The 16870-nt window shown below is 39.8% G+C and overlaps 1 protein-coding gene across 2 annotated transcripts in view; it reads left to right on the forward strand.

The window, feature by feature from the left end:
* Positions 1 to 453: 453 nt before the first annotated feature.
* atp1a3a (ATPase Na+/K+ transporting subunit alpha 3a) overlaps positions 454 to 16870 on the forward strand; it is a 28213-nt gene continuing 11796 nt past the window's right edge. Inside the window, exons 1-10 of one of the 2 annotated variants that reach the window (XM_034125020.1) lie at positions 462 to 558; positions 687 to 795; positions 11088 to 11201; positions 11839 to 11898; positions 12213 to 12416; positions 13289 to 13402; positions 13544 to 13678; positions 14420 to 14537; positions 15578 to 15666; positions 16030 to 16209. In XM_034125020.1, coding sequence (XP_033980911.1) covers positions 790 to 795; positions 11088 to 11201; positions 11839 to 11898; positions 12213 to 12416; positions 13289 to 13402; positions 13544 to 13678; positions 14420 to 14537; positions 15578 to 15666; positions 16030 to 16209 — 1020 coding nt within the window. In that variant the 5' untranslated portion in view covers positions 462 to 558; positions 687 to 789. Of the gene's footprint in view, positions 796 to 11087; positions 11202 to 11838; positions 11899 to 12212; positions 12417 to 13288; positions 13403 to 13543; positions 13679 to 14419; positions 14538 to 15577; positions 15667 to 16029; positions 16210 to 16870 lie in introns of both variants that reach the window. The other variant, XM_034125019.1, reaches the window with a different exon arrangement.

A 16870-nucleotide genomic window follows, 5' to 3' on the forward strand; every position in this document is an offset into this window, starting at 1 on the left:
TAAATGGGTATTTTGGGTGCAACAGCATGGAGGCCCAACTTGTATACAAATAAATTCATTAATCTTTCAATGTGTATGCCTTGAGACTACAAATTAAAAACTTGTTCTTGTATTATCTTCCCGACAAGTTATTCAACTTAAGGGCTTCCACACAAATGTTTTTTGTTGCTCAAATAATATATATAAATATTTTTGTTGAAGTCATAACCAATTATTTATAACCACCTTTTCTTCACCTAAAAGCTGAAACGTGCAGAAATACAAGCTTCATTTTCATTAAATTGAGAATCAGCACTATTCTGTTAGAACATGTCTCGTTAGTTTCATCCGCGGAGTGACAAGCAGGGATCCCGGAGTGATGCGGCAGTCTGAGCACAGCCGCGGAGGGAGACAGCATCCGAATAGCCAGCCTGCTGTCCAGGTCTACTTTCCACGGGCATCAGTTGGGAGAAGCCTGGTGAAGTATCACCAACAGCTGCATATGATTTTAACAATTTCTGCCCAAAAAATAAACCTTTTTAAACGAGGTGCAGCTTCGCCAAAACGTTGCCTTGCCACGTAACCATATGCCCTTTCCTCATTAAAAAAATGCTATTTTAGGATATTATGTTAGCAAGTTAATTGATTTGTGTCAAAAGAGCTATCAACTGAGGGGGAGACATTTTTTTCTCTCTTCTCATTATCAGACGACTGTTTCCCGCACTGTCTCCGCCTTAGAGCCAGCTATTCTGGTCGAAACCAACCCAGTACCGTTTCATCTTCTGAGGAGACCCGACTGACTGCACCGAAATGGGGGTAAGAGCCAAATCTCTTGACATTTTCTCCGCTGAATTGTCGGTTTTGTGAAAGTTAGCTGGACAGTATGAATGTGAAACCGTTAACGGCCAGCCAGTAAGTAATTTAAGGAGAGGGTTGGAGTGTATGGAGTGATATTAAATGACATGAACACGGTGGTAGGCTATATTTTGTTTGTTTAAGCTAACTCCATAACTGTTAACGATATGTCAAACTGGCATAACTGCATTATTGCATGAATTACACTTCTGTCAAATGGGTCTAATTGCTCTCTCGGGATGTCATTATAGGAGGTGTCCTTCATTAATGTCATTTTTCACATCACTTAAATGCGTTTCAATTCATAACAGTTAATGATATTATTGGGACTTAAAGGACTTTTTGCTGCCTGAAAACGGCATATTTTTTGGAGGAATATGCCGCCTCCTACGGAGTCCATTTGGTGAGACAGAACCGGTGCAGGGTGGTTACCCGTTACAGTAACGTTCCTCGGTATCTGTCTCATTACAGGTCTAGACCAAGTTACAATTATGTCACTGTTTCTACCACCCTGGGTTGACATTAGAGCGAAGTTTAAATATCCATTTCCCACCTTTAAATCTAATGTGTTCCTCAGGAGAGGGGTAGAAGTAAACGGTACTTTCGTAAGGCAGCGATACAATCCCACATGTCACTTTATTTGTAAACTGGCAGTGGGCTTTCTGGTTGTTTTGGCGCTGTAACGCAAAAGTAATGTAACGAGCAGGTGTAACAAGTCTGAAAACGGGACTAATGTATTAATGGCTTTGGCTTATAAACATTTGTCATGTTGTGGCGGAAAGATAGGCTGTGTTAACCTTTTCCAAAAAGCGAGATTACACCAAGCGAACATCTGGACCCGCTGCAGACTATTGAGGGAATTCACAGCTCCTGAATACACGATTAGCCAGACTGCAAAATGACGAGGGAGAGTCCGTTCAGAAATGAAATCGTTTGTGAATAATATGAACGTGAAAAGCTAAATTACTGTATGCGTGGGAATATGTATGCTCTGATGATAAGTGATTACCGAAACCCTGAATGCAGAAAGTAATGTAATTCCTCCAAGTCTGACTGCAGTAACTATTAATCCTGGTATTGTATTGGCAGTTATTCCTAGGGTAGGAGAGCTAATAGAAAGTATTGCATTTTAATAATATTTGGAAGATAATAAGTGGGTAGGGGGAATCAAAACCATGAAGGCTATGATTTATTTTCCCCCTTTTGTCGAATAACCATTAGGGGCATTTTGATAACATTCGTCTGGCTTCACTGTCATTCACCACTGGTTTAAAGGCAATTAAAGGTGTGGGTACCAAATGGGCACAGACAAGTGCGTCAACATGGTTCCTCAGTGTTGGTCAACCCCACCTCTCAGCCTCCTTTCCTAAAATATTCTGAGGGTGGGTCCCAAAGGAGATGCTCTCCACAAGGGGTAGACACAGCCAACATCCTCTTCTAGCCAATACATTTTTTTTTCAGTTGAATTATACTTAAAGTTCAGGGTAATCAACTGTTAAAAACATACTGTTCAAATTTCTTTTTTCAATAAATGGATGTTTTCAAAGTAAATGGATAATCGTTTTTAATAATCGTGATATCAATTATTGACCCAAATAATCGAGATTATGATTTTTGCCATAATCGAGCAGCCCTAATTCCTACTAAAAAAAATCCCTGTTAAATCCCTGCAGTGTTGTTACACTGAGGGGAAGACCATGCATAACACGTCAAAAAGAGCATGAGGGAAGTGTGTATGTGTATGTGTGTTTGTGTGTGTACATAGTAGTGAAGTGGAAACTACTATTTTCAGGATGTGATTTGCCATCAACAAGGGTGGAGTGAGAGGAGTAAAAAGTGTGTGGGGGAGACAGCAGGAAGCTTTCGTTGACAAGGCAACCGGTGCCATTTGAACCGTGCCAATCAATTGACAGGAGGCGACGATTGGGTAGGGTGGGTGAGAGAATGGATGGCAGAGATGAAACGAAGGTCAGCCAATGTAGGGAGCTCCAATTTAGAGATAAGCTCACCAAGATCCAGGGATTGACTGGAAGTAAGACAGAGAGAGAGAGAGGAAGTGATGCTTAGAGGTGAGTCACCTTGAGAAGGGTGACCACAAGGAGAATTGGAGGAGTGGAGGAATGCCACAATGCGGTGCTGCCCATGTGCACTGATGACACAGAAGAAGGAGCGATTTTGGAGATTCACAAAAAAAAATGGAGGCATGAACCCTGAGATATATAGATTTTATACAAGAAATAAGGATGAATGCATCTGCTGATATCCTGTAATGCCCTCGGTACAGAAGTCTCAGTAAAAGAGCCAAAGAGAATAGATATGATGGTATATGTGTGTGTATGTGTGATATCTATAGTACTTTCTCTTTTTCTGTCCCAATAATAATTGTTTTATAAAAATTGGTAGACAAAATAATTTGTCATTCTGTGTGACTGTACTCATGCACTTGAACTACATCGAAAGATGTAATATTGTTAATCATGCCTATTATATTTTCATTATCTATAATAAGAAACGAGGAGGCTACGCAGCCAGTACATTCACCAGTGAAAAATATGTCAAACTGCTGTGGCCATCCACAGAAAACCCAAATTAATGGATTTCATGATGTCTCATGAAATTGTTCCATTAGTGAAACCAGTTGTTGGTTTATTAGGATGTGGTTTTAGGCTATATACATTCCCTGTGGCAAATAATGAGCAAAAGGGATGGGAGTAGTAAGCTTTCACTTTTCTCAGTGCATTATAGATAATTATTATTATTTTATTAGCTGTTACCTCATTGGTTGGTTGTTTAATCATTTTTTTACTGAAGATATAGATGTTGTTTTCAATGCCACTGAATCAGTTGAAAGCTGTAACTGGACCATGGCAACACATATTAAATCACATATTCAAATGACTTTGCGCCGATTCCAACCATTAGTATTTCCAGGCAAGTCGGTACATAACGTTTTTGCAAGTTCAACAATGAATTAGAGAGCAAATAGACTAAAGATTAAACAGAGTCACAGGGACTTTTAGTATATGGTGCCCTCTTTTAACCACCTGTTAATGTGTGAGCAGGTTTGGAGAATTGTTAGGCTTCCGAGTACAAAGGCAGTTCAATGTGTATCACAAAACCATAATTAACATACAATCATGCGGGCGCAGCAAAAATAATCTTGATGCTACATGTATGTGATTCTAGTGAGTTGTGCTGCTTCTCGAAGATGAGGTATAGAAACAGGATTATTGGCACACTAAACTAAAAGAATGTAGTCCACTCACTCAGAAATGATTATAGATATCACCTTATAACTGCCACTGTAGTTTGAATGTACTGCATACAGTTCAATATTATCTTTGTAGTTGTAGTAATACCATGTACAGTATGCTCTCCTGGTCATGGACTCTGTTGCATAATTGTTTCAGTCAATATTTCATCAATACTGACTCAACCTCAGACTGTCCTTTACTAGTTTCCATCTGTGTGTAACACACGTGGATCCATACTACTGCACATCAGCCATCATGTTTTCCAATGCGTCTGATTATGTTTTTAATGTTTAGTACATTTCCTAAACTGTACTGGGAGGTCACTTTGACATCACTTCCTGTTGCAGGGTGACTTAAGAGTCAAGTGTAACTAGTAGTTTTCCATTCATTCTCCAACAGCACCCTACAGAAGTGACAGGGAGGTGGAGATTTTGAGAATACACTGCACACTGATCATTACAGCAGGTTTACATAACACACCTTCACATTAAAAACATCATTACAAAATTCCAATACCCCCCTCTTCCCCCTCCCCTCATGGTTGATTTCAATTATTAAGCGGATTGGATGTTGCTAGGGAACCTCACATCCCCCATCTTTCAAGCCATTGGAAGTAGACACTGTCAATCTGATTCTGTCAACAACTGCCATTTTCTATCCACTCTCAGCCACTGTGGGAGGTGACACACAAACTGGTGGGGAGCTGCACAAAGTCTCTTATTATTTCTTATAAATGTACTCAGGCAGCCATCTGAGCTTTCACTGTGAAAATATATATATATATATATAAATATATAACAAATCAAACTGATGGCTTATCTCGCTGTGGATTTGATCAGTCGCTGGAAACACATGCACTGAGTTAGAACATCATCATCTTGAGAGTGGCTCAGACTTTTTCCTCTAGATTAAACCTCGGTGCAGTAGATCAGAGTAGAGGACAGCAGACAAACAGATGGGCAGCCAGAGGGAGGAGAATGTAAACAAAGTGGGACGGAGAAGGGAGGGATAGTTGATGGAAGACCCCCCTTACTGCGAGTGCGTGTGTGTGCTTGCCAGTCCATCAGTGTTTTTCTAGGTCGGTCAGTCCACTGATCTGTGTGATAATCCATTTCTTTGTGTGTGGTTACAATGATCCACTGTGGCTCACCAGCAAAACATACACTAGCTAAATCTTCCAGTCCAGAAATCTGAGCTAAAATTGTGATATTTTGCTCACTGAACCATTAATAAATGTAGTTAGAAAACGGACTAAATACCAGATCCTGAACATACAGCATGATTCAGTGAGAGTGGGTCAACAAGGTCGACGGAGCTGCTGTTTACATTTGATTGGTTGTGAATAATCATGGGCAGAAACCAGCACTGCAAACAGCACAGTGCCACTTTGATGTTAAATAGCTGATAACATCACAAACTAAATTACAATTGTGGAAATCTTAGAGATGCCCCTTTTCCCTCTTATTAAGGCACATGCCTAGATCAACTAATGATAAGATTACCATCACACTCAATACTTGGTTAATTTTGAAAACTTTCATTTATTTATTCATGCTCCAACTAGGGTGCACCGATGAACATATTCCCGTTTGATGTCTGAGATTGAACCAGTAGTTTCAGTAGATGAAAACATGGCTTATCCAGCCTTCCCAAGACCTGTGGCGCTCTGTGCTGCAGGCCACGCTGAATACAGAACACCAGCACATACAGCAAACTACAAATGTTCAGCGTGAACAATCTGTCCTGTAACTCAGCTCTGAACATCTGCAGGATGATGATAACTCCTCAGGTTTACAGCCTGTAACAAGACAAAGGACAGGAAGTATGTTTATGAGCAAAAAATGATTGTCTTCTCAGTTCAAACTTCTCTCTGTTACCAACAGTATAAAGAAGACAAAACAAATCTAATCACAACAATACTTATTGGTTGTTTACTGTATGTGCAGTGATGCAATTAGGCTTTTTGTAGTGCTTCTGTTTTAGGATGCTGCTGCACTGAAGGGTCTGATTACGTGCTCGATAGGGCTGCACGATATTGGAAAAAACTGACATTGCGATTTCTTCCCCCTGCGATAAATATTGCGATATGAAAAAATACAGGAATTGAAGAAAAGACCGTTTTTTTCCCCGCAAACCATCCTTTCTTGAACTTTAATGCTATACAATTTGTATTTTTTTAACTATATTTAACCGGATGAAGGATTTTAGTCACGGACGTCTGGATCTTAAGTTATCAGAGCCACAAGCTGAGCTAGCTCGGTTAGCAGCATCGAACTGCCCTGGAGAAACACATGAAACTACTTTATTCAGTGTTTTTACCTTTAATCACCGGGTCCGTTTGCTTTGGAGATTTGATTGTGATTGGTGGTTTGCTGTCACTCACTCAAGTACCCCTGACATGAGAGCCGTGCAAGTTTTCCTTTTGTACCAAGCAGCAAAAGAATTGTAACATGACGTGTTTGAGTTAATTTGCCTACTTAATATCGCAAGTCCTAAAAAAAAATGTTTTAAATCGCACGTCCTGCGATGTGAATATCGCGCATGGCAAGCGCATTTCGCGATTATCGTCACGACACGATATATCGTGCAGCCCTAGTGCTCGAGTAGTTGGCCTTGTCTCCTCTGCAGTCACCATCCTGAATGAATGTGTGCACACTTGAGCACGAGGGCAGAGGATGCATGCTTTGCTAATGTGATGTGAATTCATGTTTTGCTCTGACAAGCTTTGTGTGGACATGGTTGTATGTTTGCTTTGAGGTGCAGTCCCTCACTTTTTAATAGTCAAACTGTGCTTTTTCGGCATTTGAGTTTTTCCTTAACCTAATTTCGGTTAGTTACCAGGGTTGCTATAATAACAGCGATTTGGTTTTCTTTGTCAAAGATCACAGTGAGTTTTTTATGTTTGTAATCTTTTAAAGTAAAAGTTTAGTAAGTATACTGAAAGAGTTTATTACCTATTGTTCATCTCAGCAGTTGGAGGTATTTGACAATCAGTAAAGATATCACTTTTTAGCAGCCGATGAGTCGTTTAGTTAAATTGAGAGGGGAGGAACTAGATTTGATGCCAAAAAAAAACACACATAAATCACGCATACTAAAAATAAGGCAGTGATACACTGGCTTTGTGGGACTCACACCTTATGATGACAATAGTCATATTCCAAAGATAACTAGGAATTTATTAAATTAAGAAGTAGACTTTCTTTCCATTAGAATAAATTAAGATGTTAAGAGGAAGTCTGGAAAATTGCCTTTTTATTTGGGGATGATGTAACTCGACTTGGTGAATGCTCTTTATTTAAACACAGTGAAATCTATTCTGCCAAATACATGTTGAAGATGTTTCCACATTGTTATTAACTGAATGAGTAAGGCTGAAGGAGAGAGAGGGATTGAAAAGATGGAAGAGAGAGGGAGAGGGAGGGATTATCTTTGTTCACTGGGTTAATCTGTTGGTGTAGTAAACAGTAGTAATCTGATGGCCGGCTGGACGCCACTGCCAGGGGAAACCTCCTGCACGTTCCAACAGATGGCATACACACCCTCGCACACACACAAACATAGATACATTACATACAGTGCATGCAGATTCACACATGCACACAGAAAAACACCAGTACAGAAAAATACTCAACTGAATAAATGCTAAACGGTGTTGCTAATTTAAGAACACGAAAAGCTAGACACCAGAAATAAAGTAGTTATTAGTAAAAACACAAAAACAAGACAATCAATCCCATGCACTTTAACATGCACTCAGAGTTATTATGGTTTACAAAGTGTTTTTGTTTCGTAAGTCATAATATAGTAACGTTAGGTCATCCATTTCAAATGAGTCAGTGGTAAACATTTTGACAAAAAAGATGGAAGTTTACAGCGTTCACTAAAATGACAAAATGCAGAGTATGCTTCAGTAAATCATTTTATCCTGTGTTGGAAACCTTATTTTCAGTGACGTTCTCATTTGATTACGTCATTGAAAATCAGTTTTTCAAAAGCTCCATATACTTGTCTATCAATCCATGGAAAACATTGTGTATTTCTCACTAAAGCTAACCCCAGGACATACAGTACCTTCACAGTTTAGCCTCGTTCTGTGGGCAGGAAGCGTTAGTGATGTTCTGCCAATAATTAGCATTCAGAGCGAGCAAGTCAAAGACAATCCTTTTAAGTCAATTCATTTTGACTCATATCCTGGTTAGATTGGTAATGTGGCCATACAAATGTTAAGTGTAAAATTGAATTTAGACAATCATATGACATTAAAACTTGAAATATATGGTAGCTGTAGAAAAACAACTCTGGAGTTAATTATTGCCTTTATATAAAGGATTCATTTAGAAACAAACCGCAGCAGGAACAATTCAATAACTTATAGTACAACTCTCAAACTGTTATTAGATACCTGATATATAATGTATTCATAAGTTAGGTTAAGTGAGTACGTAAGTAAGGTTAATGTCTTTATTTCACTTAATTTACTTAACAGTACGACCATTTTAAATGTGCACACACTGAAGCTAAACATAATTGCACACAGTCAGAGATGTATAGATCATTTCCACTGGCTTGCATTGCTAGGCAACAGCTTGGGTCCATGTTTACTTCCTGTCAGCTGATGTCATTCACATACACAGCAACCAAGGAGTATTTACATGTACAGTATGTATAGGTTACTTGCACAGCACCAGGAAAGAAACAGACACATTCAGAGTGTTTACATTTAACACTGTGAAACAAGTAAGAGGATTGAAACCAAATGTTTTGTTGGCTATGGACAATTCAACACCCAGCTAGCTCTTTATCAGTGGGAATTGAGACTAATCCGTATAAGTCTGCCCTTCCCTCACACTATACAGGGTGGCGTAGAATCCCCAATTCACACACATGTATTAGAGTTTGGATGATAGTCAAATTAGCTGAAAGTACTATAGTCATACATTTCGCTGCTTGGTATGAAAATGTCTGCTGAGCTTATTCTCAAAGTCAAATTGTAATCACATGTATAAGGGAGATGCACCCATTGCAATTCCCTTGGAAATTGGGAATTTAAGCCTGACATGTCAATTCAAAGAACTTTAATTGACAACATATGCAAACGTTTTTTTTTAGTTGTATGTTCAAAGTAAAATATTGATAAATACATTTTCTCCAAAAAAAAATCAGCAAATTACAGAACCTTGATTATACTTCAACACATAACTACTCAAGGTTACTCGACAAATTAAATCTAGCTATAATGAATTGCAGTATATCCCACTTTATTTAAAGTGGACCTATCATGCTATATTTGAATAATATAGTGTAGGACCATACCTATATAAGGCATATTTATACTTTTTTTTTTTCAAAATACCAAACAGATCATGCATTTTAGCCATGCCTCATTTCGCTCAATTTGCACTTTTTTAGCCTTGTTTTTGCAAGGGCTGATTCTGTGAGAACAGCGCCATCTACTGGCCTGGCATATGTACTACAGCATCTCCAGCGCTTTCGAACGGCAATGGCCGTGGCTATCTCCTCCTGATTGGTGGAGTTGGCCCAATAGCCGTAGCACCACCGTCCTGACGTCAGGACAGTGTTCAAATCTGGATCAGTTTTTATCAGATCCGTTGCAGCCCCTTTTTTAGAGATTTGGGTATGGAGGAAAATAGAGAGGGTTGTGTTTTCTGACACTTGGTGAGTTCCCTGGAACACCGGGGACACATATTCATGTATAAAAGACGAACAAAAGTGTATTTTGCATGATAGGTCCCCTTTAACATATCTGTATAACACACTAGTTCCCAATCATTTTTTTAAGGAAACTTGGCCGTTTTTCAACCAGCTTAGTATCACTATTGTGGGTGGTATGAGGGGTGTTTGTGTATAGTGCAGACCCTTGTTGAGCTCCGGGCGCCAGTAACACAAAGGAAAGCCAAACAAGGCCCATTTGCACACACCACCCACAATGCAACAACACAAAGCTGGTCATAAAATGTGCAAAGTCTCTATTTACAGATGATTATTTTGGAACTTGCATGTGTTACACAGGGCAGGCTCGATGTCTCTTTACTTGAACCATGAAACCATCATGCTTTCAGAAATATCTATCTGTCGCCATCAGTGGTTTATCCCCAATGACAGAAATATCAGATTCCCAACAAGAAATGTTTCTTGTTGGGAATGTATTTTTCTGTTTTCAGTGAGAGATGCAACTTTAAGCCGAGCCACTTGCTGATATTTTAATTCTTTACCTAAATCCCTCAGGGTGGGCATCCTAAATGTTACATGCTGGGTTACAGTGATTTAAGAAATAGGCATTTATCGCCCAGGAGCATGTGAGCAAGGGGCTACACACAAAACAAAATAAATTCATGAGGACATATTTAGGCTAACATCTTTATTTTTTTGAATATCCCATGATGCACGTTACAGACATATTTAATCCATTATTCTGAATCCCTCCTCTTTCTGTCTACCTTCTGACCCTGAATGTTCCCTTAATCTCTCTCTCTCTCTCTCTCTCTCTCTCTCTCTCTCTCCTTGCTCCTGTTATGTTCCTCCTCCTTTCAGACACAGCAGCAGCCTCTGCAGTCTGAATGGTGTTAGCCTAAATAGTGATGTTGGTGTAAATTGCAGTTTAATTGGAGCCCTTGAGATAGGCCTGTACTCTAATGATGGCAGATCTAATCAGGAAGTGTAATCTCTCCATCTAACACCAGAGGGATTTCAATCTAAGTTTGGATTTCAATTTAGTTGTTTTGTCTGGATCTTAATGTATAAGAAAATTAGCAGCTGGCAGACAAGCAAAAGTATTTTCTAAAAGTATTTGTGGTATAATCAGTAGGACAATCAAGGTGTCCTTAAACTGTCTTTGCTTGGACTTTGGATTGAGTTAACGTAGTGTTTAGTAACTGTTGAATATGCCTTCTTGTGATGCAGTGAGAATAAGGGGTGACAGCTGATGAAATAAAACAACAGGACCAAGCTTACTGATCTTGCCTCTGTGTTTCACAGTATGGACGGTCAGACAGCTACCGCGTGGCCACCACGCAGGACAAGGATAAGAAGGAGTCGCCCAAAAAGAAGGGAGGCAAGGATCTGGATGATCTCAAGAAGGAAGTTCCCATAGTAAGTGCACTGCTTCCTACTTCCTGTGACCTCACTCGCTGTCATTTGACATATTTTTTCACCTATTTGCAGTACCATTGGTGGCTCACAAACCCCCAAAATGTCATTTCAAATTAATACAGACAGTAGATAAGCTGTGAAAACCCATCTGTGGTCTGAATTTGCAAAACATAGTATCCTGGCCTTTCTCCAGCATTTAGAGAGCTGCAATCCAACTGTAATTTAATCTCCCTGTTTGAAAAAAAGATAACATGACATTCTGTAGCAGCTGGTTTTACAGTAGTGCTAGTTTGAGTTAATATGCCAGGATATGTAATCCTGTTGTGGAGGGATTTTCTCCTGTTTGGTGCAGGAAGCCCAACCCTCAGGATATCCCTTTTTAAAAAACGTAATAAACTGGGTCAGATACAAGTATTTTTTATAAAACCTGAAACTTTAGCCAATTATAAACACATAGCTTCTGAATCACTTGGTCACACAACACCAACACGATTGCCCTTAAAATGTGTGTTCTTTGAAAAATGTTCCATTGCTTGATAGTTTCTTGAGTACAATCAGAATTTATATGTTTTATTTTTTATTGATTCAATAACTAACCGGTTGTTTTAGTTTAACTTTCCATTTGAATTCTTGGTAGACGGAACACAAAATGTCTGTTGAGGAAGTTTGCCGGAAATACGCCACTGATATCGTCCAGGTAAGTCATCAGAAATCACACTTGTACAACGTCATTCAACTTGATATGGTTTGTGTCCTGGTTTAACTGTGCTGATGATTCCAAGGTTGTTCATTGTACACTGACCTCCATGTCATAACACACATATACACATTTATTTCAATTTCTTAATGTTTATTTTACATATGCATGTCTTTTTGACCCTTTCTTTACTTCTTCTTTTTACACTAATCCTTTATCCTACTTTACCTCCATCCACCCTTTATCCTTCGTTTCCTGCGTCCCGCCTCTGCTGATCCATTTTTTCTTCTTCTTTCCTCCTCTGCGCCTATCAGGGTTTGACCAATGCCAAGGCAGCAGAGTACCTGATCAGGGACGGCCCAAACACTCTGACTCCACCCCCGACCACCCCCGAGTGGGTCAAGTTCTGTCGCCAGCTGTTCGGGGGCTTCTCCATCCTGCTGTGGATCGGTGCCCTCCTCTGCTTCCTGGCCTACGCCATCCAGGCTGCCACTGAGGACGAGCCCGCTGGGGATAACGTAAGTGGACAGTTGCACCACAGTTGTGCAATACTTGTGAGAAACCAGATATCAAAAAGCACCAGAGGGGGTAAACACATAGAGAACTACTTTCTTCTCTCAGTGTAATGTGTATGCTACTTAACCTCCAGGACATCACTCAAAAAGCGATTTGCTGACTCACTACTCCTCAGGGGGGTGTCTGTGTCACTGATAAAGGTTGTGTCAGCCTTTTGTCTGAATCACTCCAACCCGTCCTCGTCTGACACACGCTATCCTGTTGCCATCCATTCCTGGGCCCGCCCCAGGGAGAGTGAGAGTCATGGCCATATGAGAGTAATGACAGTTCATGGGTCAGCATGTTTTATGGCGGGTCAGAGCGCAGAGTTGAGCCGGGACAGAGGGTAAGTGGCACTGACACACAGCATGAGAGGACAAAATACTTAGATGTGACCACAGGGGGTGAAACAACAACAGTGACCATTCAGCATGAGTTACACACTGTATCACTCACCCAGGATATACATTCACAACATGATCAGCGTAATGCAGTTATGTCGGACGAGAGGACCATTTAAAAGATTGAATGTGTGACGATTGTCATGAAATCAATATAGACAGAAAACAGATGATCATGTCCAAATAAAACCGCATGCTGCTGTCAGCTAAAGGATGAAACCTCTATAAAAGACAGTTTGTGTTGTTTACAGAACTTCATGAAAAAGTTCCTTTACCTCTTTTCCAGCTTTGGATGTCAGGATGCCTCACTAATCATTTTTTAACGTAGTCACTGTCTGTGTCTTTCCACTGGTCTGTTATTTGTCTTCCTTTCCTCTGTTTTGACATTTTTAGATAAACTAAGTTTTATTTTCATTTCTATCTTGTCTCTGTAGCTGTACCTGGGTATCGTGCTGTCAGCTGTCGTCATCATCACCGGCTGCTTCTCCTACTTCCAGGAAGCTAAGAGCTCCAAGATCATGGAGTCCTTTAAGAACATGGTCCCTCAGGTACTGGAAGCTCAATAACATTCCTATTTTTTTTCCCCAATCTCTGATGTACCTTACAAGTGCATTACTTTTGTGCTTTTCACCTTTTCAGATTTGAGTTGGTTTTGGCATTACATATTTACTCTTTTCTTCTTTTTGCAGCAAGCCCTGGTGATACGTGAGGGAGAAAAGATGCAGATCAATGCTGAGCAGGTGGTGGCAGGAGACCTGGTGGAGGTGAAAGGAGGAGACAGGATCCCCGCTGACCTCCGCATCGTCTCCTCCCACGGCTGCAAGGTGGGTTACAGCCATAGATACACTAGTGAATTTGTTTAACGCCAAGGAAAAACCAACCCTAACTGTAAAGCTCAGTGAGGTTTTGTAGAGCGTCAGGTCTCAGTTGCTTAACAAAGTAATTTCAGTAACAAGAAAACTTTACTTTCAGTGGCAGTAAAGATGTGATTGCACAGTAGAAATGAGTGTGACATCTCCTTTGAGCTTCTGTCTTCCCTGTTTGGAATCTGCCTGATGTGCTGGGTGAATCATTATTAATTAGAATAAGCACAGCATCCTCACAATGCGAGAATCACTGTCAATTCATAATGAAACAGCTGTGTAAACTGTTGATCCTCATGCTGAATTCACACAGATGCAAATGTTGCTGTAAATCCTCAGTCACCTCAAATGAAGTCTTGGAAGCATTGAATGTCTGTCATATGTAACTACATCATCACCCTACAAATGATTGTGGTTATACAAATATAGCGGAAGGTGGACCAGTGGAAACAATGTTTTTTGTTTGTATGTTATTAATAACAGCCTTATGAATAAGACTTCAAAGCTTTGAAAACAAAGGACCTCTGTATAGCATCACAAACAATCAACACAGGTACAGGGAGCATGAACAAAGAAAATCAAAACACAGGAAACACACACAAGCTGTTTCTAACTGGCCTTGTAACTAGTGTTATGCGAAATGCACCAGTTATCCACTTCCTTTTTCTCTCCTCTTTGCTTCTTTGGTTCTCACACTTCCAGGTGGACAACTCATCCCTGACCGGTGAATCCGAGCCTCAGACGCGGTCCCCTGACGGCACCCATGACAACCCCCTGGAAACCCGTAACATCGCCTTCTTCTCCACCAACTGTGTCGAAGGTAAGGCCACGATCACTTCTATGAACATGTGTTGACTGTAGCTATACAGTTTATACGTTTTCATGTTGACATGAAGTGAGCTCACAACCTGTGTTCATCTTAATTGAACATGCTTTTATAAATGCATAAATAAATGCATAAACTAAACAATTTAATGCTATTAAATATATATTTATTTGTATTAAAAATGACAGGTAATAACGTATTATGATGGAAAACAAGAATCAAAAGCAACCACTGTCCGTTGGAACTTCAAATCTCTTCAATTACAGTAGTAGTTTATAGTACAGCAAAGTAGAGAGATTTTGTTAAAATAATTGTATCATTCAAAGATAGTACATTATGTAGGCCTGGAAAAACGTTTCTTTTTTTTTAATAAAACATTTTGTTTTTGTTTTCCTGGCACAAAAGTGGAATAAATATCCACAACAAAACACAGTAAAAAATTGCCGTCGCCAAAATCTTTTCTATAAACATCGGCACCCGCTGAAAAATCGGTGCATCCCTACTTCTATCCAAAATCTAAATTACCATTGTATATTCCACAAAGACGGTCCAGACCAAACACTGTTAGCGTAAGCCACTCTCCTTTCTTCTAACAGTTTCTATATGCACAGTTGGCTTCATGTGTATGTTTGTTTTGTCTTACTAACCAAAAGGAAACACAATAGCACTCACTGTAGATCACAGTCAAAGTGTTAGGTGTGCTGAAGGATGAGGGCTTAGTCACATCACTGGTCTGGAAATGTGACCCCATTTAACCTCATACCTGTTCCGTCCCATCATATTACTGGGAGGCCCTGCGACTCTCACTGAGCTCCACAGTGGAAGAATAGGAAAAGATGATGTTTAGTGCCCTCCTGTGGACATATTAGTACATTGCATTTGGTCCAGCACCACCCAGTCTGTTCAGGCAGTTGTCTATACTCAGTCTACACATTTTCATTCTAACATGTCTGTTTCTGTTTTGCTCTTTCTTCATCTTGCCGTGAGTAAAGAAGTTAATAATATAAACTACTCCCTCTCCTGTGTCTCTTCAGGAACAGCGCGCGGCATCGCTGTCTGCACTGGAGATCGTACAGTGATGGGCCGCATCGCCACCCTCACCTCAGGCCTGGAGACTGGCAAGGTACCATATTCATTATGTTATATTATGTCTTTCATAAGCCACAACATAAATGGAGGTTTTTTTTTTTTTCAAAACTGGCTTTTTGTTACCACATAACAGTTAGGGAATGCGTCAATATTTGTCATAGTTTGTTCAAACTAGTATCTGTTTTGTCACTTTCTCTTTATTTAGTCTTTGTCCCCTGTCAATTCTCCTTAGTTATCATATTTAGTCAGACGCATCCTGGTTTTTTTCGTGAAGTTTAAGTTGAAACTAACATTAAAAAGGTTATTAAATAATAACAGAAGAGCTTCGAGCATTCCAGTGAAAGTCAATCATCTTCTTCAATCAGTCCAAACACCTTCTTCTTCTCCTACTCTTTAGACACCCATTGCTAAGGAGATCGAGCACTTCATCCAAATCATCACAGGCGTGGCCGTCTTCCTCGGCATGTCGTTCTTCATCCTGTCAATCGTCCTGGGTTACTCCTGGCTGGAGGCCGTCATCTTCCTCATCGGAATCATTGTTGCTAATGTTCCCGAGGGACTGCTGGCCACCGTCACTGTGAGTAGAAAGAGACATCTCTCAATGTTTGATGGTTAGGTAGGGAAAACATAGAGTCTGTTAATAGTTATTGTGTTTCTGAGGGACAGGAATTATTAGGTATGTTTACAAGGTTGATGTCCAGTTGTGTAATTACTTCAGTGCGTCTTGTTTTTTCTTGCGTCTGTAAGTCTTCATGGTCCTTGTGTGTTTGGTTTCTTCCTCAGTTCCCAGTGTTTTGCACAGACTTGTTACAGTATTTTAATTTACTTTTTATATTTCATATACTCAACAAATCAGGAAAAACAGCTTTTAACATTGTTGTTGACATGGCATGTCTCTGTTCTGAACCACTAGATGGCCCCTTCTTTTCCCCAAAAGTACCCTACTTACAATCATCCACATTTAAACGAGGCCAAACGTATGGTTGGTTTAAGTGATGCAGGAATGAGTCCTAAAACCTGGAAATGAGTTAGCATTTTACAATTTCAAGTTATCTCGTCTAAAAGTCAACAGTTTTTTTAATGTGTTTTTTTTAGATACCTGAAATAAGGTGTGTTTTTAATAGAAGCTTAAGTGATTTCGACCTTTTGTTCTATGACATAACATTTGTCAGTAATACCCCACTCTTTATTGTCCTAAGCTTCTATGTGTCTTTAAACCGGCGGTTTCTAACACAAAC

This window comes from Trematomus bernacchii, unplaced genomic scaffold (assembly GCF_902827165.1).
Source record: "Trematomus bernacchii unplaced genomic scaffold, fTreBer1.1, whole genome shotgun sequence".
In the NCBI taxonomy this organism is placed as follows: Eukaryota; Metazoa; Chordata; class Actinopteri; order Perciformes; family Nototheniidae; genus Trematomus; species Trematomus bernacchii.